The 19,656-nt window shown below is 39.3% G+C and overlaps 1 protein-coding gene across 1 annotated transcript in view; it reads right to left on the reverse strand.

Moving 5' to 3' along the window:
* Nucleotides 1-2,843: 2,843 nt before the first annotated feature.
* Nucleotides 2,844-19,656, reverse strand: part of LOC106956848 (ephrin-A3-like) — a 95,291-nt gene continuing 78,478 nt past the window's right edge. Inside the window, exons 2-5 of the mRNA XM_015047914.1 lie at nucleotides 18,868-19,169; nucleotides 17,918-17,983; nucleotides 14,302-14,379; nucleotides 2,844-5,776 (exon numbers count right to left, since the gene is read on the reverse strand). Of these exons, the coding sequence (XP_014903400.1) occupies nucleotides 5,658-5,776; nucleotides 14,302-14,379; nucleotides 17,918-17,983; nucleotides 18,868-19,169 (565 nt within the window). The 3' untranslated portion in view covers nucleotides 2,844-5,657. The remainder of the gene's footprint in view (nucleotides 5,777-14,301; nucleotides 14,380-17,917; nucleotides 17,984-18,867; nucleotides 19,170-19,656) is intronic.

A 19,656-nucleotide genomic window follows, 5' to 3' on the forward strand; every position in this document is an offset into this window, starting at 1 on the left:
TCAACGATTGTAACTATTTTTCAACGTTGATTTAACATCATGTGCTATCTGGGTATGCCCTTCGAAATGATAGCTTTCCTCTTTAGGTCTCTTATTTACTTCAGTCAAAACTTAACTGTCTGGTTTTCCAGGCTGGAATTAAAGCTGTTTATGACGGCTCTGTAAGCTCATTGCAGGCAACAAAATATAAAGCAAATGTTCTTCTAAATTATCTCATCCACAATATGCACAGACTCCACCATGCAATATGATGTCAGCTCATGCACAGGAGCAGCAGCTAAAACACTTAAACTGTTTCATGCTGTCAATTTACATGCAAATCCAGATTTTTTAAAACGTTTAGGGACTGTAAGCTGAACTCCCCTGCAATTATCAGTCTGTCGGAGAAAATGAACAAACGTCAGAGCGAATAGAAAGTTGCAATCTGTGAAACAGACATACTGTGTATAGGTTATTGTAACTGGCACGCTATCTATATATGACCAACCCAAAAATTGGAAGCACACAAACACTCCACTGAATCTGTTCCACTTCCTGATTCTGGGTCTTGTGTGCTACATCAAAGTAAAAATCTCCTCTGCCCCCTTTTGTCCCTTTTTGACATGGACATTAGAGCATCTGAGACGTGTCCCTCACTTTGTCACCTCCTTTCTGTGGTGTGTAGGAGATCAGAAAGAAGCCGACAGGGGTGAGGGGGAGAAAGGAGAGCGACGTGGAGTGGCAAATCTGCAGGGACATGAATGGCTTGCAGGTGTTTTTTTCTTCTTTTTTTCTTCTTTCGGAGTGACAGAGTGGAGAAATGTGGAGCGCCGGTTCTGCCTCCACTCCATGCTGTGATTATGTTTCATGGCAGGCTGTTCGTTAAACTGAAGTGAGAGCCTCTAAAGACGGGCTACTAGAAAAAACAGATCATTCAGGCCCAACATAAGTGCTTTTACCTCGGTGCGTCTAAAAACAGAGTTTATGAGAAAAAGACAAAGATCTGAGATCAGAACCAGGGGAAAATCTAACTTGTTTTTAAATAGTTGTTTCTCAGCTGCACTATAAAAAGTGTATTTGTGTTCTTGTTCATGTTGTGGATTAATCTCACTTTATTCTTTTGGTTTAATGATGACAACTTACTTTTTTGTGTTGGATTAATGAAAAAGTCACACATTTTACTTTGATTTTACTTGAAACAATGAAGTTCAACGTTGCGTTCGTATCCATGAAGCAAGCTTCACCAGGGACAGATCCGATACTAACCAGGGCGCTGTGGTGGCGCAGAGGTAGAGCACAACCCACATGAGGAGACATTATTCTGTTGCAGGTTCAATTCCTGGCACTTTCCTGTCTAACTACTCTCAAATAAAGTCCGTCTAAAATCCTGGTAAAAACGAGATTTTATTAGATTCCTTCTTATTTGAAGTAAACTCAATGATTTGAGTAAGAGTAACTTAAAATTATCACTGCTAAACACACTTAATGCATTAATTTATAAAAACTTAATTGAGTTGGATGTCACGATATATATTGAGTTGGTCAGACGTAGGATACGAACCCAGCATTGAAAGTAAAAAGTTCCTTTAACTTGAAGATTTAAGTTGAAATTTTTCAGTTAATTGAGCACAAAAAAGTAAGTTATCTCCAAACCAAAAGAATTAAGTGAGATTAATGTAAATAAGTCCATAAAAAGAACTACAGTCCAAATTAACTCTATTCTATACTATAGTGTTGCTAACTTCACTTTCAGGTAATGTTTGCACAGAGATAACATAGTTTGATGCAGACAGACAAATAAACCCTCTAAAACAAGTTTGCAAAAAGATTTTAATTGGCATCATTTTGATCATTCTTGGTTTAATTTACAGTTTATTCATTCTTGTCAAACGTAAACACATCTTGTGGTTGTCTTCAGTAAAAGTAAATGCTTTTGCCGGCATCTCGAGCCCCTTCCCTCCCTCCCGCACCCTTTAAACATAAACCAACATAGACTGAAAAGCGCATTCTCCCTCAGACACGCTTGCATATTCAGATCCTACAAATGACTCCGCTAGCGGGTACGAAATTTTCTAAATGCCACGTACTTTAAAAGCGCGGACAAACACGTTCCACCTAGATACATCCTCCCTTTCACTCCCACGCACGCAGACACACAGACATAGAAAAAAAAAAAAACACACACACACGCGTGCGAAAACACTCATACACATTCTGGAACCCTGCATGTATTTATAAATTTACATTACAGTGCAGGCTCAAACGACACCAGTTCTGTCTGTGCATTCCCAGTTGGTTTATGACATGCTTCTCAGCAATATTATCAGCTGCATCTTTTTGCACAAGAATCAGCTAACGGAGTGTATGCTTGCACTGAATCATTCACCAAGAACTGTCTGTGACCGGCTGAATTACATCTATTTGTCTAAACAAGCAAAATACTGCAGTACAAATCCAATAGTTTTGAGAAAAATGATAAAAAATGGTACGATAGCTTATTGAGCAAAGGCCTAAGAATGCACATTAATAAATTATGTAGATAAATACACTTTAATGTCAAAATAAGAGCATTTTAAAAGTAAATAAATAAAAACGCACAACATTGTAATTTGATTAAGGTTTGCCTACGCAGTATAAAAGAACTTCTCATAAGTTTCACATTCACACATTTTATTTTTCTTTTGATTTTTGTTTTTTTTTTTAATCAAGACGGTGCCACAATTAGCTTCAGAAACCGAAGAGCAGACGCTGCATTGGCCTCGATGTCACTACCACATCCGCCATATTGTGAGTTCTCCTTGGAAAGCAACAAAAGTTTGAGTTCGGGATGAAACACTAAAGTTTACAATTAAATCATTTTTGCATTTTTTTTTTTTTTTACTAGAAATAATGTTAATGAAGTGGAATCTGACAGAGAGTCTGTGGTCAGTTATGGGAAGGAGGTTTTCCAAACTTAAAGACTTGGAGCTCATAATCCATTTGTCAAAATACCATTGTAAAAAAGAAGGTTAACAATTTTAACAATGGTTTGTGGTTGCAGCAGGAGCAGCAGTAGGAGGCTGCATGGTGGAAAAGTTGATTTAACTGTTCCCTTAAAGCAAAAAGGTCCTGGGTTCAAATCCTGGTCTTGCACAGCTTCCGTTGCCCTGTGATGTATGGTGCAGTTTTAGTGCCAACATTAAGACCATTTCCCACCCAGTGGTGGTTACTCCCATCATCACAGGTGACCATATCCAGCTACTGGTCTGATTTATGATAGGCAGGCATCAGAAACCAAGCAATCAACTAGTTTTTTAGATAAAGTTTTCCTTAAAGAAAAAAAAGTACGAGACGCAGGAGACCATCCTAGGTATACTAGTCACAAGCCTATTCAAAGCTAGCTTAAGTGAGAAGTCTCCTTCTCTACTGGCACTGGCCTCTCGGTTACCATGCCGACCTATCAAGAATCAGATCAGTAGTTGGCTTTGGGGTAGAGATAACCTCCTGTGACAAGGACGTAGTCACCACTGGCTGTGTAATAGTTCTAATTATGGCACTACAGCCATGCCATAGTGATGGACTGGAGTAACCCACCGCTTGCCCAGTTCCTACTGGAGATGGCAGCAACCCCCCGCCCAGCGATAAGGATAAGAAGGTATAGAAAATGGAAAATTAGTGCCATATTTTCTGGACTAAAAGGAGCACTTAAAAGCCTTTAAATTTATTTTAAAAATCAACTGTGCACCTATCAATCCTAAGGGTCTTGTATACATTGTGCTGGAGTAAAACAGCGCCCTCTAGTGAATTAGTATGGATTAATTCTGGTTGTGCTTACTGACCTCGAAGCGATTTTATGTGGTACACGGCGCTCATGGTGATCTGTCAAAATGTTTTAGTTACATTACATTACAGGTACAGCAGTCAGGAGCATCGCAGAGTAAGAGATGACTGACTTATCTGACTGTTTTGTTTTGCTCAATGCGCCTTGTATGCTTTACATATAAAAAAAGATCGGATGCAGAAAATACTGTAACTTAACTCATCAGTGCCAGCTTTGCCAGCTTTTCGCATGTTTACACATGTAATTTGATGATTAATCTTTGGGTTGAGTTCCAACTTAATGAAGGTGTGAAGGCGTTGTTTCCATCACCCTAATCTTTAGTTTCCTCCAAAGATTCTCTATGAGATTCAAGTCAGAAAACTGACTGGGCCACTTCATTGTGTTAGTTTTAGTTCCAGTCAGAGGAAACAAGTTGGTAATAACGATTAGTACTACATCTGTCAGGGATAACAATACCATCTAGAAAATATCTTCATATCATTTAGGTTAGAATATTTCTTCAATTACTTTAAGAGCTTTGTGATGCTAGCACCATGGTTCATACAGCGTTACCTAAAAAACTTGGGAGCAAAACTTTGTTGTTTCCATAAAAATGGCTCTCACAATACGCCGTATGATCCGGATGCTCATGCTGGGTCTATTCTTCCATGACTACAGATTGAGATTCTAAGCATAATTTCTCCTCAGGCACCTGCCGCACTTTGGCGACTGTATGGGGTCGTCTCCGTGGTAACTGGGACTGCTGCAGTGGCTATCAGCCTTGATTGGCTGCCAGCCCCTGAAGTGGAGGGGAAAAAAAAAAAAAAAACAGGTAATCTGGGAGTGAAAAGAGGGCAAGTTGCTGCTGACAGTTTCTGAACAATTGCAAATTAGAGGCGGTGCTGATTGCTGCAAGGAGACTCCCCCCAGCCCCCTCATTTTTTTTCATCTATTTCTTTTTTTTTTTTTTTTAAAGATTTGACATCTGGAACTTTTCTAAGCCCATTGCTGGAGGTAAATGCGGCGGAACAAAACACACGTCTATGCCACATCTAGTGCGTCTAAGTGCCGTCAAATTACTAGTCCAGGGTCTGTATTTTTCTCGGGTTGTTACAGTGCGAAGGCAGGAAATGCAGACAAAAGACTAGTTCTGAGGGGCACTCGGTACCCTTCGAAGAAAAGCAGGCTTTGAATCTGTGCCTATCACAAAGCCAGAGCATATTTGATGTCTGGAGAAAATGGATTACTGAAAGGCCCTTGGATATTCTTATAAATTCTCACCCTTTTCCCTGGGCTTTTATCACCAGCAGCTACCACACACCAGTATGAAAACATTCTACAATGTCCAGGACAATGACAGTCGTTTTGATTACTCACTAATCATATAAAGGCCTTGTTACAGTTTCCAAAGTCCATCTTGTCTTTTTTTTTTTTTTACCACATCAAAGTTCGGTTTGATGCAGCAAAGCCTTAAAAAAAAATCCACTCTCGAGTTTAAAGTTGTCATCTTCTTCAAAGCCAACACAAAAACCTTCCTTTCATCATCCGATGAGAGTTATGCTTCAGATTTTCTGTTCTCTATCATGCTACAAAAAAATCTCTCATCTGCATCCAATGAGAGCAGCACGAGAAAAATTGGATTCTTAATATCGGTTGTAATCTCCATGTGGTCGCCACACCTGCATGAAATATTGTAGTTTTCATGTGATGCAGGTGTAAATATGACAGCAAAAAGGCCTCGCTTCTTTTTTCTTTGTCTTTGACTTTTCTTCGTTTGCTTCGTTTAGCTATCCCATCTACACAAAAGAAAAAAAAAACAACTTGTAGGGATACAAAGCCCTTTGGAAAAGACGGCCCAACAAGCTCCCTGCGACGGTCGCTAGGACAACAGGACGGCCAGCACGAGCATCGTTGCCACGGTGAGGAGGAGGCGATCACGTGACGGGCTGCTGCCGCTCACGCTCTTCTCCAGCTTGGGAACTTCAGGGTTAAATTCATCTGGAAAACAAAAAGCATAGAGAAAAAAATAAATAAAATAAGCAAAACCAGAGGGGAAAAAGCCAGGATGAAATATTGCTGTATTATAAATTAATCAATTTAAAATCGCCGAACGACGCATGCAAATCGGGCTTTCACATATGCAGGGAAAGAGGCATGAAGCGATTATCAACAAACTACCAATTATCATCAGCTACATATGGCCTTTCCCTGTGGGAGAGGAAATTAAAAAAAACAAAGTCGTATTTGATGTGTTTTTTTTTAATGTGTTACTTTTTTCAGGCTAATGATGTTTTTGTCCTCGAGGGATTTCAATCAAATCAAATTACTATGGCCTTAGCATTGATTTGACACAACAGAACATTAGCTGGAGGGGAAAGACGGAGAAAGAGCTCGGGGAACGTGTTTAGGAATATTCAGTAAAAGTGGATTACAGGCTCATCATGCTCATTTCCTAACTAATCCTTCCCATTATCTCTACAATATAAGGCAAACAAACAAGACAGAGCTGATTAAACCATCACAGGTCGTTAGATAAACCTGAGATAAATGTTGCTCAATTATTGAACACAACACAACGTGCAAAAACAAACCACTTACCGAACACAAAATTGCTTTAGATGATTGGTTATGTTTTCGCTTTTTGACACATTTCAAAGTTTCAGATTAGATAACATTTTACATCAAAGATAATCTACAATACTTGAATTGGATTGAGAAGCTCTAGCATGACCTTAAAAAAGTCCAATGTAGCTGAACTGAAACAATTCAGCAAAAAAGAGTTGGTCAAAATAAAATCAATGTGATATACAGCTCCGGAAGAAATTAAGAGACCACTGCAAGATAACCAGTTTCTCTGATTTTACTTTTTGTAGGTATATGTTTTAGTAAAATGAACATTGTTCTTTTATTCTATGAACTACTGACAACTTGTCTCTGAAATTCCGAGCAAACGTTTAGTATTTATTTGCAGAAAAAGAGATGCAGTGCTTTCAGATCTCTAATAATGCAAAGAAAACAAGTTTATAATTATTTAGAAACAACAGTACAAATGTTTTAACTCATTAAGAGTTCAGGAATCAATATTTGATGGAATAACTGTGAGGTTTTCAATGCAGTTCAGTGCAGTGGGCTCTTTGTTTTTCCAGAGCTGTGTATTACTAGATGGTAGTTGCTGTTACCAATTGGAAGGTTTAGAGGCCAATTACTTATTTACATTGGTCCAGGTTAGTTTGGATAGATTTAACCCCTTGATAAATGAATAATCACTGTTTGAAGCTAAATAAGTAATATTAATAAGAGGGTATTTTTCTTTCACAGCACTATAAAAGAAGGAAAGCAAATATGTTTTATTTTAAAAAACAAATGTAAGCTCATAGATGATGTCAGCTTTAGTGAAGCACATCAAAACATATTTAATTTGTTGGGTTTACTTAGATGAGGAGCTGGTATTTATACGACTTCTACAACTACAACTTGAATTTTTAAGGTTAACTTTAACATGCAGTGCTCTGCTTTCTAATGCAGAGCTAGTGTTGTTGTTCCCAGAAATTGCAACCCAAGTAACCATAGATCTCAACATAAATTGTTGGACAGCATCCAAACGCTGCCAGATCAAATGTCGTACATGCAACCTGTGATAAAATCAATATACCTGTGCCAGATAAATCCTCTGTGTTCAGAGAGTAGAACAAGTTGTACAGACAGACAAATAGCTTACATTATAATCCCATCATCACCTTTAATATAATCCAACTGTTATGGAAAATTACGATTACAGTACGCGAGGTAAGATTATTCAATCAATGTTTATGTAATACTCTGTGATGTAAGAAAAGGTTTTAAAAAGAAAAAAAAAAAAAAAAAAAAGCATTGTATTTCACCCAGTGTTCTAGTTTTTATTCTTGGAAAAATGCAAGGATAAAATTGCTGATCGGATCAACTCAAAATAACAAAAACAAAAACAAAAAAAATCCGATTTCTGTTGATCTAAACCAGAACAAAAAGATTCATCTTGCCACACTGATGTTATAAAAGTTCAACCAAACAAACTGTTTTTCAGCATCTGTCAGTCTGCGAGTAAAAACATGCAAGATGATGAGCGATAAGGAGGAACAACAACCAGGCTGCCTGGAAAGCTGAGATAAACGGGTTTGACGTAGATTTCTCTTTTGTTCCTAAAGAACAACATGCGTCTGTCTTTACGTCCAACACTGATATTTACGTGAATCCACAGCAACATCATCTATCGTGACATCGCTATGTGAAAGCTGGACAGGGAATCCAAAGCAGCACAGCCTCGGGTGAAGTCTACAGGTCACATCAGGGATGCTCTGGAGGCGTGACGTACATCCGTAGAACCAGAAGAACATTTGGTCCCTGCAGAAGATGAACGGCCTGACATGGAACGCCCTCTGGTCAAAACGTTATCCCCAAAATAAATGATTTTGCTCTTTCTTTATGCCTTATTTTTTGAGTTAATACTGTGTTCATGTCTCCTGGGGTTTATTAAATGATGCAGATGCCAGCGTCTCTTAGCCGTTCTTTAAAACAGAAAGATATCTTGCATCTTGCAAATTGAGCCAGATGTTAAGGGAGCTAAAGAGATTTCTGCAAAAACTGCAGCAAGAAGTGGCAGCTTGGAGTCTCCTGATCGCCATAGCAACCATTTGATCCATCTATATACCAAACTAATAAGATCCTTTTCTGTGATAGCGACATAAAAGGTTTTCTGAACTCTACTCCGCCTCAGATGAGACAAAGTCTGAGCTCTTAAGTAGAAAATATACCAGGTGGGTTCGTGGTAAATAGGACGAACAGCAGGAAAAACATGTCAAATTTACATGTTGGTGCGGTGAGCCCCTTTCCAAACATCCTGGAAACCCTGACATGGTATCAGGTACTTTATCTGGAATAATGGGCAGTTTAAATATTTGATGACCTCTGTCAGAAAACTAAATATTAATTGCGTATGGATCTTTCTGCAAGACAATAATCTAAAAACATTAGGCCAAATCGACACACAAATAGTTCGACAGTAACAATAAATCAGCCTTTTTCTATTGACCTCCCAATCCCAAGACCAAAGTCCAACAGGAAATTTCGCCTGTAAGTCCAAGAGAGGCAAACAGTCTTTCAAAATAGCCGTCACTGTGTGGCTGAAAAGCGTAAAACGTTTAATAAAATGTTGTGTTATTGTAAATAGTGTTATTAGTTAATTTATTTTGAAATGTCTAGTATCTGTCGTGACATCTTCAATGACTAGTCATTGGTTAATCAAGTGCCACTGTGTAATGGTATTGTAAAAGAGAAATCCCAGTGCAACATCATGACTTCAAAGAACGCAGCGCCACTAAAAACACAAATCTCATTGTGTTCAAAAACTCAAGTCCTTTGCAGTCCTAATGGGATCTGATTTCAGTCAAAACAACCAAATACGTTATGAATTATTACAAGTCGAAGCATGTTCGTACAAAACATCCGAACTAGCTCTTAGAAGCTTGTTTACAGGCTCCAGTAACTTGGACACACTGCAGAGTAAACATCTCGTCTAAAACCCTCGTCTTTCAAGAAATCTTGCAACTGAAGACGACTGTGGGGGAGGCCGAACGCCTCAGGGCTGCTGCAACTTATCAAAGGTCTCCAGTATGGCACCTGTCTCCACGGTCCAAATTTAGGATCCAGGAATCAATTTCCGGCTGCATTTTTGCCTCCGCGAGGCCCAACAGCACAACGGGAGGCTGGCAGAACGGCTCCTGTGTCCACAGAAAAAACACCCGAGGCGTTTCCGGCGAGATGAGAAACATCAACTCCGGACTGTCGATAGGTGGGGAAAGGTTGTCTGGGTGGATAAATCTTCCTGCCAACGACAGCATGAAGAGACGCACATCTACATCTGGATGGGGATAAAATACACAGTATCTCTGAGAGTTAACTACTTTCAGTTACTCCTGATTTTTTTTTTTATTTCAAATAACACCCACATTCAAGAAGTTCAGCCAAAAGCTTATTGTTTCATTTCAGAAAGACTTTGATTAAGCTGTGGATTTTAAACAGGCTTTCAGAATGACTGAGTGCTTGGTCAGTGCATTGTTGAGACCGCAGTCTATTTATTTTATTGTTATTGCAATCTGTGACACTTAGACACTTGGTTTATTCAGTTCAGAGACCACATGTCTATTATTTGGCTGTTACAACAGCAGAGGCGGAGCGCCACCGCTGCAGGGTTCACAGAGTTTAGAGATAAAGACGGATTCAATCCTTTTTTTTTTTTTACACTTTTTGAGAAATTCTGCACATTAGTAGGCTGACAGGGCTAAACTGCCCATTTTCATCAAATCACAAGCCACTTGTTGCTTGTGGAAAGTTTGTAGCAGATGAACGAATAGACGAAGAGACAAGATGCTTTAGGAAAACAAAAACAAGAGCTGTGAAAGTGTTACTTCTTCTTTGCTTGTTTAGTCACACTTAGATGATCCTCAAACATAATTTAATATCAGAGATAACCGGAGTAGCTACTTCATGTTGTTATACAAATGCTATTTAGGTGATTCATTGACACTAAATGTGAGAAATTAGGCCTGAGTTTGGCGAATAAAACTGAACTAAAAAAGAAAAAATAAATAAGAGCCCACTTTAAATTATCAGTTTCTCTGATTTTACTTTTTATAGGTCTATATTTGAGAAAAATGAACATTGTCCTATGAACTACTGACAACATGCCTCTGAAGTTTCAAGCACTTATTTAGTACTTATTAGCAGAAAATGAAAAATGGTCAAAATTACAAAAAAGATGCAGCGTTTCCAGACCTCAAATAATGCACAGAAAACAAGTTCATAATCATTTAGAAACAACAATACTAATGTTTCAACTCAGAAAGAGTTCAGAAACCAATATTTGGTGGAACAACCAGGAGGTTTTCAACTGACTTTTTCCAGAGCCGCGTTTTTCTCTTTCAAGATTTAACGCAGTTAGTAGATTGGTTTTCCCTTAACAAACTACATCAAAAATTGAAAACATTTTTCTCACAGTTTGTCTTTATCCGATATAAAAGTTTGCTTGGGGATAATTCCAATGTGATAAAAATAGATTAAACTGAAAGAGGAACACTGTAGATAATTAAATCAACAATAAAGAATCACTGCTGCTTTCTCGTCTGTAAGATGGTCAGCAATAACACACTGCCCCTATTCATAAATAGCATCGTAAACAAGCCAAAAGAATTGAGTTGCAGAGAGTAAAATAGCAAATCCAATTACTTCATAGTTCATCAATCATTTCGGTGGGTTGCGCTGTGCACTGGACCAAGCAACATTAATTGCAGAGATGTGGAAATTCTTTCTTAATAGGGCAACAGCGAGCAAATTAGACAAGATGACAGACGGAAAACAAATAGTGGCCTTGTTCCTGAAAGTGATTTGTAAGTGCTGCTCTCATGCAGACTGCAAATGGCCCTAGTTTCTGGAGAAACGACTGATTAAGTGTGATGAATGTTTACAGCGGACTGTCTGAGAAGTAGTTAGTTGTTCTCCCTTACTTTTCTCGCCCAGGTTAGTTAGGCTGACTGTGAAATTTCTCTCTGCAGAGGATGCATTTAACTTTTGCTTGTTTTCCCCTTTCATGGTTTTCTGCATGTAAAAATCTGCAAAGAAGCTGAACTAAAACTTTTAAATCTGGGACATGTTACCAATGTTAAAATGTAACCACCATATACTCCATCCTGAGTGTCTCCATTTGGAGTGATGATTGAAACTCCTCCAGTTAGTTTAGCATAATTTGCTAGAAATAAGCCTCGTGTTATCATACAAGCAGAACGCAGAGATTGTACCCTGGTAACAGAGCAGTGTTATCCTTAAAACGCTGAGTTAAATAAGGAAAATGTGACGCAGAAGGTTAGATAATTTAAGAAAAAAAAAAAAGATGGCAGAAGGGCAAACATATGCGATGGAGAAACGTTGACGCTGAGCCAGTCTGTGGGCTGGTCTGGACCTGAGGCTGAATCAGAGAGTGGGAGTCCAGCGGTCAGTGGAGCCACCGGGGGCCGTGTTGTAAAGCGAGTGAGAGTCTGTGCGTGTGCATCAATGTGTATCCTCCTCCAAATGTATTCAACAGAATGCATCACAGCACTGGAGGCTGTCATATTTTATTATTTCCTGCCAGCGAGTGTGTGTGTGTGTTTTATATTAAATTCTATGCAAGCTGGAGCCGGTGTTACCACTGAGCAAGTCGTCCACCACTGAATTTCTCTTTTACTACGTTCCTTCCTTCCCTCTACACTCTGTTTTTCTTCACCTCCCTTATCAGTTTTATTTTTTGTTCCTCGTCTGTCCGTTTTGCTTTACTGCTGCATTTCTCTCTGTCATCTTTTATCTCGCCGACTTCCTCTTCTCCCTTTAACTGTGAATCCTCGTATTCTCTCGGCTCGAGCTTTTCTTTTCTTTCTTCCATTTTTTTTTTTTTTTTTTGTTGGTTTTTTTTGGTCATGGTTTCCATCTCAGGCGGGTCACATTCTCTCAGACCTTGTCACAGACTGCCACAGTGACCAGAAAAAAGCTTAGTAAATGATTCCCAGCAAAAGGCTTTTGTTTGAGGTGGTGATGGGAAAAGACAAAGGAAAATACAGGGTTTACGTAACCGTTTGACTGAACAACTCACTTGTTCTCTGACATTTGCTCTCCTAAGGTAAACACAAACCTTTAGTTTACTTGTAAGACCTCAATTTTCTTTGTGGAGTTTTTGTACGTAGGAAGAAAAAGCAGCTGAAATGGTTTTCTGAAATAACCTCAGTCGATCTTAATGCCTTTGGGCCTGACGGATTCAAACAATGAACTCATCCCGACTTATTTTAATGGTTCTTTGGGGGCATTTGCATCACCGTGCAAAGATTTTCTTCCATATAGTCCCTAAGTAATCGTTCTGTATGCCTCGCTGTGCTGCTCATTAGGCTCATTCTCATGTAAGTTAATGTGAGGTCATGAAATTTTGTGTCGCATTCTGACTGGATTAATGCAGCTGATGGAGGAAATAATTAATCTTACAATGACAATGATAAATGAACAGTGTAATAAGGTCAAGCAATGAGGCTAATTCTGTTTCAGAGGTTTGGCTCAGTCCAGCCCCATCATTTATTGCAATTATTATGTTAACACCTCCAATATAAATGATTGCTGGCTATAACTCCAGAAATGTAGACTTACTGTATGCCGCTATGCGACCTTGATTCAAAAAATGTCTGTTTACCCCAAATAATGAATGCAAAAACTTAATCCAAGTTTCTAAAGCCAAAGTTTCCACCTCTCAGGAAACATTTTGATTAACAAATACAATTAGACATGTAATAATACTCACTTAATGAAAAACACAATGCAGTTACATTTTGTGACATTAGTCTGAAAGATCCTATATGATCCTCTAACTTTTCCACAACACTCCAATCATAATGTCTGCACCACTTTACCCAAACTTGGTCACTAAATCTATAGTGCAAAAAAGATGGTTAAACGTAGTCTGGTAGAATATTTTGGCTTAGGGTGAATTTATTTTGGCATTCTGATTTGTTACATTTATCTCAACCTGTAAAATAAAAATAAAAAAATAAAACAGTGTGTGAATCCCTGCTCACTCCAGAATGATCCAACTAAAGTCTGAACAGCCTAAATATTTTAGATTTTTAGAAAAAGATTACCAACAACTGTTCAAATTATTTAAAAAAAATTGTAAAATAGTGCTGTGATTCAGAGACAAATTTTAATGTTATGAAAAATTCATGATATTGCTTTTGAATTTTGTTTAAAATACACATCGGTAATTACAATTTCAATTCAAAAATATGCTATTGACCCCAAAGGGAAATTAAATGTTGTTGTAGCTTATTTAATTGAAGAGTTATTGTACATGATGGCTGTGGGAAGAAAGGATCTCCTGCAGCATACAACACATTTAAACAAGCCTCTGACCAAAGACATGACAGTTTCACGAAGAGGATGCTCATAATTTCCTTCATTCAAATGAGCGCCGCATACTCGACTGACTGGACATGAACAACATAAAACTCAGTTGGTGCTCAGGTGCCCCGTGGCAGAATGGTGCCCTGAGAGGAGAGCCAACCATTCATATCAAAAGCCTCTAATTAAAATGTGTGCAAATCAAAAGACCTAAATAGCCCAAAAAAAAAATTAGGAAGATGTTCCACCACTTTTGTCTAAATTAAAGCATATTAAAAAAACACCATTAAATAATAGGAGCATTTTCAAGTATTTTAAATATCTGCAGGAATCTGACTCCATTTATTTTAGAGGTTTTATGGAAGCAATGTTGGAAAATATGAGTAAGGACTTGCAGTCCAGCTCTAAGCTCTAGCAGTTGTAAAAAAACAAAACAAAAAAAAAACTCATGTTTTCATGGATCGTCTTCAGCAAATCACAAATAAGAAAATAAACAACTCAACATTTTTCCACAAACTGAGATGGATATCAACCTGCCAGTATGGATTTTTTTCTCGTTTTTGTGTCGACTAGCCACTTACCAATGTTGTGTATTTTGATGTTCGGCCTGACTGTGTAGTCGGGAGAAGTTTGACTGGAGTCGTCTTCTGCCTGAGAGGCTGAGGAACGCAGCAGAGACAGACAGATGGAGAGAGAAGGGAAAAGAAAAACGGAGGAGAAAACAATTATGGGAGAGACATACACACACATACACACACAGAGAGAAAGAGAAAAGTGAGATTTGCAGCATGATCAATCTGCGCACTTTAATCGGTCAGGTTGGTGGAGTTAAAGTGGATTGGAGAAACAGTTAAGAAATTGTGGACAGTAAATCCAGACTGCGCCTGGAGGATTTAAAGAATTTATTTAGGCAGTGCAGGACAAAAAACATTACTTTGACTGTGTGTCTAGACTTGGAATTAAATCCAGTTTGCTTTTTGAATGGGTGACATGTGGGTTTGCTAATGTGGGCATGAATGGATTAACAGAGAGCAGCAGTACAAGTGTACCGGCGTACGCAGGGACAAAAATAGCAGCAGTATGCTCTACTTTGCACAGCAACGTCTATAATTCTGACAAGAAACGAAAAATAAAGGAAGGCAGTTTGTGATAATAAAGCAGTGACCAAGGTAGTGTGGTACACCAAGGAAAACTGAGCAGAAGCAGTGCCGACTGTAAATGATGGAAAGCCTTTAATCCACAAAGTTGATGGAAATGTAAGAATATTTCAGCTGAAATTGTTGCAGGTTGCCGCAACTTGGCTAAGAAATAACCAAGCTTAAATGTATGCTGGGCTGTTTCTCAGCTGAGAAAACCTCTGAAGGTGAAGACCTTCCCCACTGAGCTCCTCCAGACTAGCGGCAGCAGCAACCAGCAAACACCGGTGGAACTGCACAGTAATTCACTCATATGAACTACAAAGATCCAAAGAACGACTGTAAACAGCATCAGTGGCGGCATGGAGAAACATTGTGACTGAGTGTCAGAAAGAGTAGGAGGTTCTTAAAGAGACAGAGCCCAATTTCAAGGTGTCAGATTTATTTCAAGTTGTTTTTGATATGTACAACAATTGGAGGTCACATAGTTATTTGATTGTGGTATAAAATTATATCATATGCCTGGAAAATACATAATACCCCCTTTAGCGGGTGTTGATAGTTTAGAGTAGTTGAAGAAAGGCTCTTTTCTCTAAAAATAAAACGCTTGTGAACTCTTTTGAATACGACAGTCTAATGTGAAGACATCTGTCCAGCAGCTGACGTCTGACTGCAACTAGGTCATAAAAAACACAATGTTCAAATACACAGCAGCAAACCTACAACAAACTCTCCAAACACCGGACGTCCTTTCAAATAATTAATTATAACTTTAATTTAAGGCCTGCGCTACATGTAAAATTTAAGCTTCCCTTAATAAATACTGAATAATATTTCACCTGCTAAATATTATAAGCAAAGTAAATAAAGCTTTGTTAAATTACAATTATGTCTTAAAACACTGGTAGTGTTTAAAGACCATTTTCTGCTCATACGGTGAGCCTTCTAATTGCTGCTGCTGATGGGGTTTAGTCAACATATCAACATTGTTAAACGTCAACTATGCTGCAACAAAAGAGCCGAGTGTGAATTATGTAACCAGAACATTTGAGTTTCTTTTCTTGAACAATCAAAAGCCAGTTTCAGAACCAGAGAAAAACACTGATGAAGGAAGTAATTTAGCAAACACACAAAATTTAAGACATAACTGACTGTATTTAAGATGTAATATGGAAAGTCTGCATAGATTTAGGACTCTACAAGACACTGCAGAAACCCTGGTATTGAACTGAGAAAGAAAAAAAAAATTATTAGAATTAATATTTTTTCGCTGAAAAAATCAAACTTAAACAACAGCATTCAATCAATCAATAAATCAAATTTTATTTGTATAGCACATTTCAGCAGCAAGGCAGTTCAAAGTGCTTTACATAATTAAAATAAAAACAGCATGTGAGAAAGAGATTTAAAAAACATCATTAAAACATAAACAGTGAGAAAGAGAAATAAAAAGCTGTATAACTTTATTGACTTGAAACTTTATAGCATTGAAATTATTGTCTTGTTTAGGCCATTTGCTAAATGACGCCATTGTTTTTTGGAGTCTAGAAAACGAGCCAGATCTAAAACGGCCCGACACCTAGCAACCCCAGCAAAGCCCAGCCCGTCACCTAGCAACCCCAGCAAAGCCCAGCCCGTCACCTAGCAACCCCAGCAGATCTCCTGCATGTTTGTTCAGTTGGTTTTACCACTGTATTCACTGTACAATGGCTGCTGGAAAAGACAAGTGTTTTGCTGTTGGTTTATCATTCATAAACTACTTGCTTCATTCTTGTTGGTTGAGCAGGAGGCTCTACTTCTGCTTTTCAAAGATGCATGGTTGTATAATTGGGCATCTGTTTGCAGCCATTTTCACGTGTGAGTGTTAACGCCGAGCTGGGGAGCGTGGCCAGCTGCAGCTTATGTAAAGTTCTGAAATCAGCTCAAAATAGGCAGAACAGAGCAGACTAAAATATCATTATCTAAGAATGATTTTGTGCAAAAAAAAAAAAAAAAAAATTATGAACATGCTTTGTTCTATCCTAACTTATTTGAGGAAGTTAATTCAATTAAATGGGTCCAGCATATTACGTCCTACTATGTACGACTTTGGAATAAAAATAGTTTTTCCCTCTTTTCCCTGTGACTTGTTTCCTGTTGATGATGCACAGACAGAAGCAACGCTTTGCATTAGCCAAGTCATCATTATTCTCCCCTCTGTCTCATCTTGAAGCCTTGTTCTGTCAGGGTTAAAGCAGGCGACAAAAGAGAACGAAGGGCAGCTGAAGTCAATAACACTTCTGATAGCGAGCTGTAAAAATGACAGGATGTCATGAACCCTTCAATGCATGTGCACACATCAGACAAATTGACGGCAGAAATGTGCAGGCAGACATGAAACTCCCTCGAACGCTTTAGCACAACAACACAGATGCAAATGGAGGTGCATCAACAGATTGGCAGCGACACTGGGGTGTGTTAAGGTGATCTGTACATGGGGAATGACACTGGCCTCAGAGTGGGATGTATTAGTGCTGACAAGGTTAGAGGAGAGGAGGGGCGGAGGGGGGCTTTCTGTACCACGCTGCCTGATCAAAGGCCTGCAGGGGAGAGCGCAGACTACCAGGGTAAAAATAACACACACACTATATAGAGCAGCAGGGATCAGAGAGGAAGAAAGAGAGACGGGGAGATAGGTGGAGGGGGTGGTCAAGAAGAAAGCTGAGGAAGGGGAGTGACAGACGGAGGGGAGGGCAGAGAGATCTGAATCTCACAGTTGAATGTATTTTTTTTTTCCTTCTCTCTACGTCTTTTGTAGATCTTCACGAGAGCATGTCAGTCACAGAATGAGCTGGAGCATTACTGTAATAGCACAGAGACAGAATAACATCAGGCTGCCATGCTCAAAGAGCTGCTTTGAGGGAGAAAACTGCATCATCAAAACCAGACGAAGCTCCCTCTGTCCCTCTTCCTGAGACACAACTCTTAGATCTTCTTGATTTCGTTCACTGTCTGCAGCTCTCCGTCTCTTTGCTTCCCTGTTTGTGGAACAAAATAACAGACACGAGCAGAGTCGTCTCACCAGTGGAGCAGCAGACGAAGACCCTCAGTCTCAGGCAGCTGTGGCCGTGGTGGTGGATGGGTGTGGCTAAAACAGAGAACAAACGTACATAAAATGTCAACATTGTGCCCTCTGCAGGCCACATCGTTCTTACGGCCCTGTCCATAGCTGCTTCAGAGTTACCACGGTCCTACTGGCTGGTTCCCTGGTAAATCCTTGTTCCACCTTTCAGCTTGGGTGGACGGTCATGTCTTGGTAGATTTGCAGTTGTGCCATACTCTTCATCTTCAAATGATGGATTGAATAGAGCCCTTCAGAGCTTTTGTTTTGTTTCATAATGCAATCCTGCAATTAACTTCTCCACAACTTTATCCTCGGGCTGCCTGGTAAGTTTTTTTTTGTTTTCATGATGCTGTTTTTATCCACTAATGTTCTTTATCAAACCCCGTAGGCCTTCAAAAAGCAGTTGTAATTATACTGATATTAAATTACACACAACCGCACTCTGTTTACTGACTACAACTTCTGAAGGAAAATGGAAAATGGTAAATAGACATTGAATAGTCATTCACCCTTTCATGCACACACTCACACGGAAATGGTGGCAAGTTATACTGAACTTCACCTGCATTCAGCTGTACCAGAACATTTATCTTTTATTTTCCTCCCACTTCACAAATCTACACTCCTTGTGATGATCTAGCACATAAATTCCCACTAAAATAAATTAAAGTTGTGGTTCTAATGAGACAAAATCTGACAAATTTCAAGGTTCAGTACACAAACTATACAAACTGCAGCACCAGGAAACTCAATGTCCTCAGCTGAACTTCGACAATCTATTATCAAAACCCACACGGCATCAATACACGTGGGCGAAGAAACGCTCTAAATTACGGCCTCGGATCACAATATTGGCTGTGCAGCACCCTCAGGCCTTTTCCATCCATCACAATGAGCCGGTGACTCACAGATGTAGTAGTACTCCTGGCCCACGGTGAACTCGTAGCCCAGCGAGAAGGCGCTGTATCGCTGGAACTTCTCAGAGAACTTGATGGGCGTATGCGGTGCATGGGGCCGGTTGCACTCCCAGCGTTTGACACCCATCTGGGGGTTGCAGGTGTAGTAGCCCCGGTAGTTCACCATGTAGAGGATGTACTGCTCGGCCACCACGCGCTCCAGGGTTCCACGCTGGCTGGTGTTGTAGTGCGGGCAGTAGATGTCCAGGTAGTCGTTGACGCTGACTTGCACGGTGTATCCCTCTCTCCGAAGCCTGGAAATTAAAACACAGACACGGATCAGGATGAGAAGCTGCCGCTAATGAAAATTCGTTATGCATTTCAGAAGAACGTTTGGCTGGGAAATGACAAAATGTCCGAGGCTGTATTCACACCACTCCTGCTTAGTCTGCTTTAATCAAACTCCAGTTTGTTTGGGAAGGCGTGGATGTGCAATCGACAGCGCCACCACAGGAGAAGGAGGAGGTTTTCGTTTGACACTAGCTCAATTTCCAGTACAAATGTGTGCAAAACTTTGTTGATATTCCATTAAAGTTGGGAAAACACAATTTCACAACTGTGGAGTTTCCATTAATTAAGATCACGAATAAGTTCTTTCTCATGATAAGTAATTAAAACCATACAAGGCCATCATGCTCCTGTCACCTTTCATTGTCTTTTTCATCTTTTGGTAATAACATCCAGTTGCTCATCACATAACTCGTGTGGTGCAAAAAGTGTTTCCATTGCAGTGTTGGATGA

The sequence above is a fragment of the Poecilia latipinna genome, unplaced genomic scaffold, assembly GCF_001443285.1.
Source record: "Poecilia latipinna isolate Pla-1442-1.1 unplaced genomic scaffold, P_latipinna-1.0 Scaffold849, whole genome shotgun sequence".
NCBI lineage: Eukaryota > Metazoa > Chordata > Actinopteri > Cyprinodontiformes > Poeciliidae > Poecilia > Poecilia latipinna.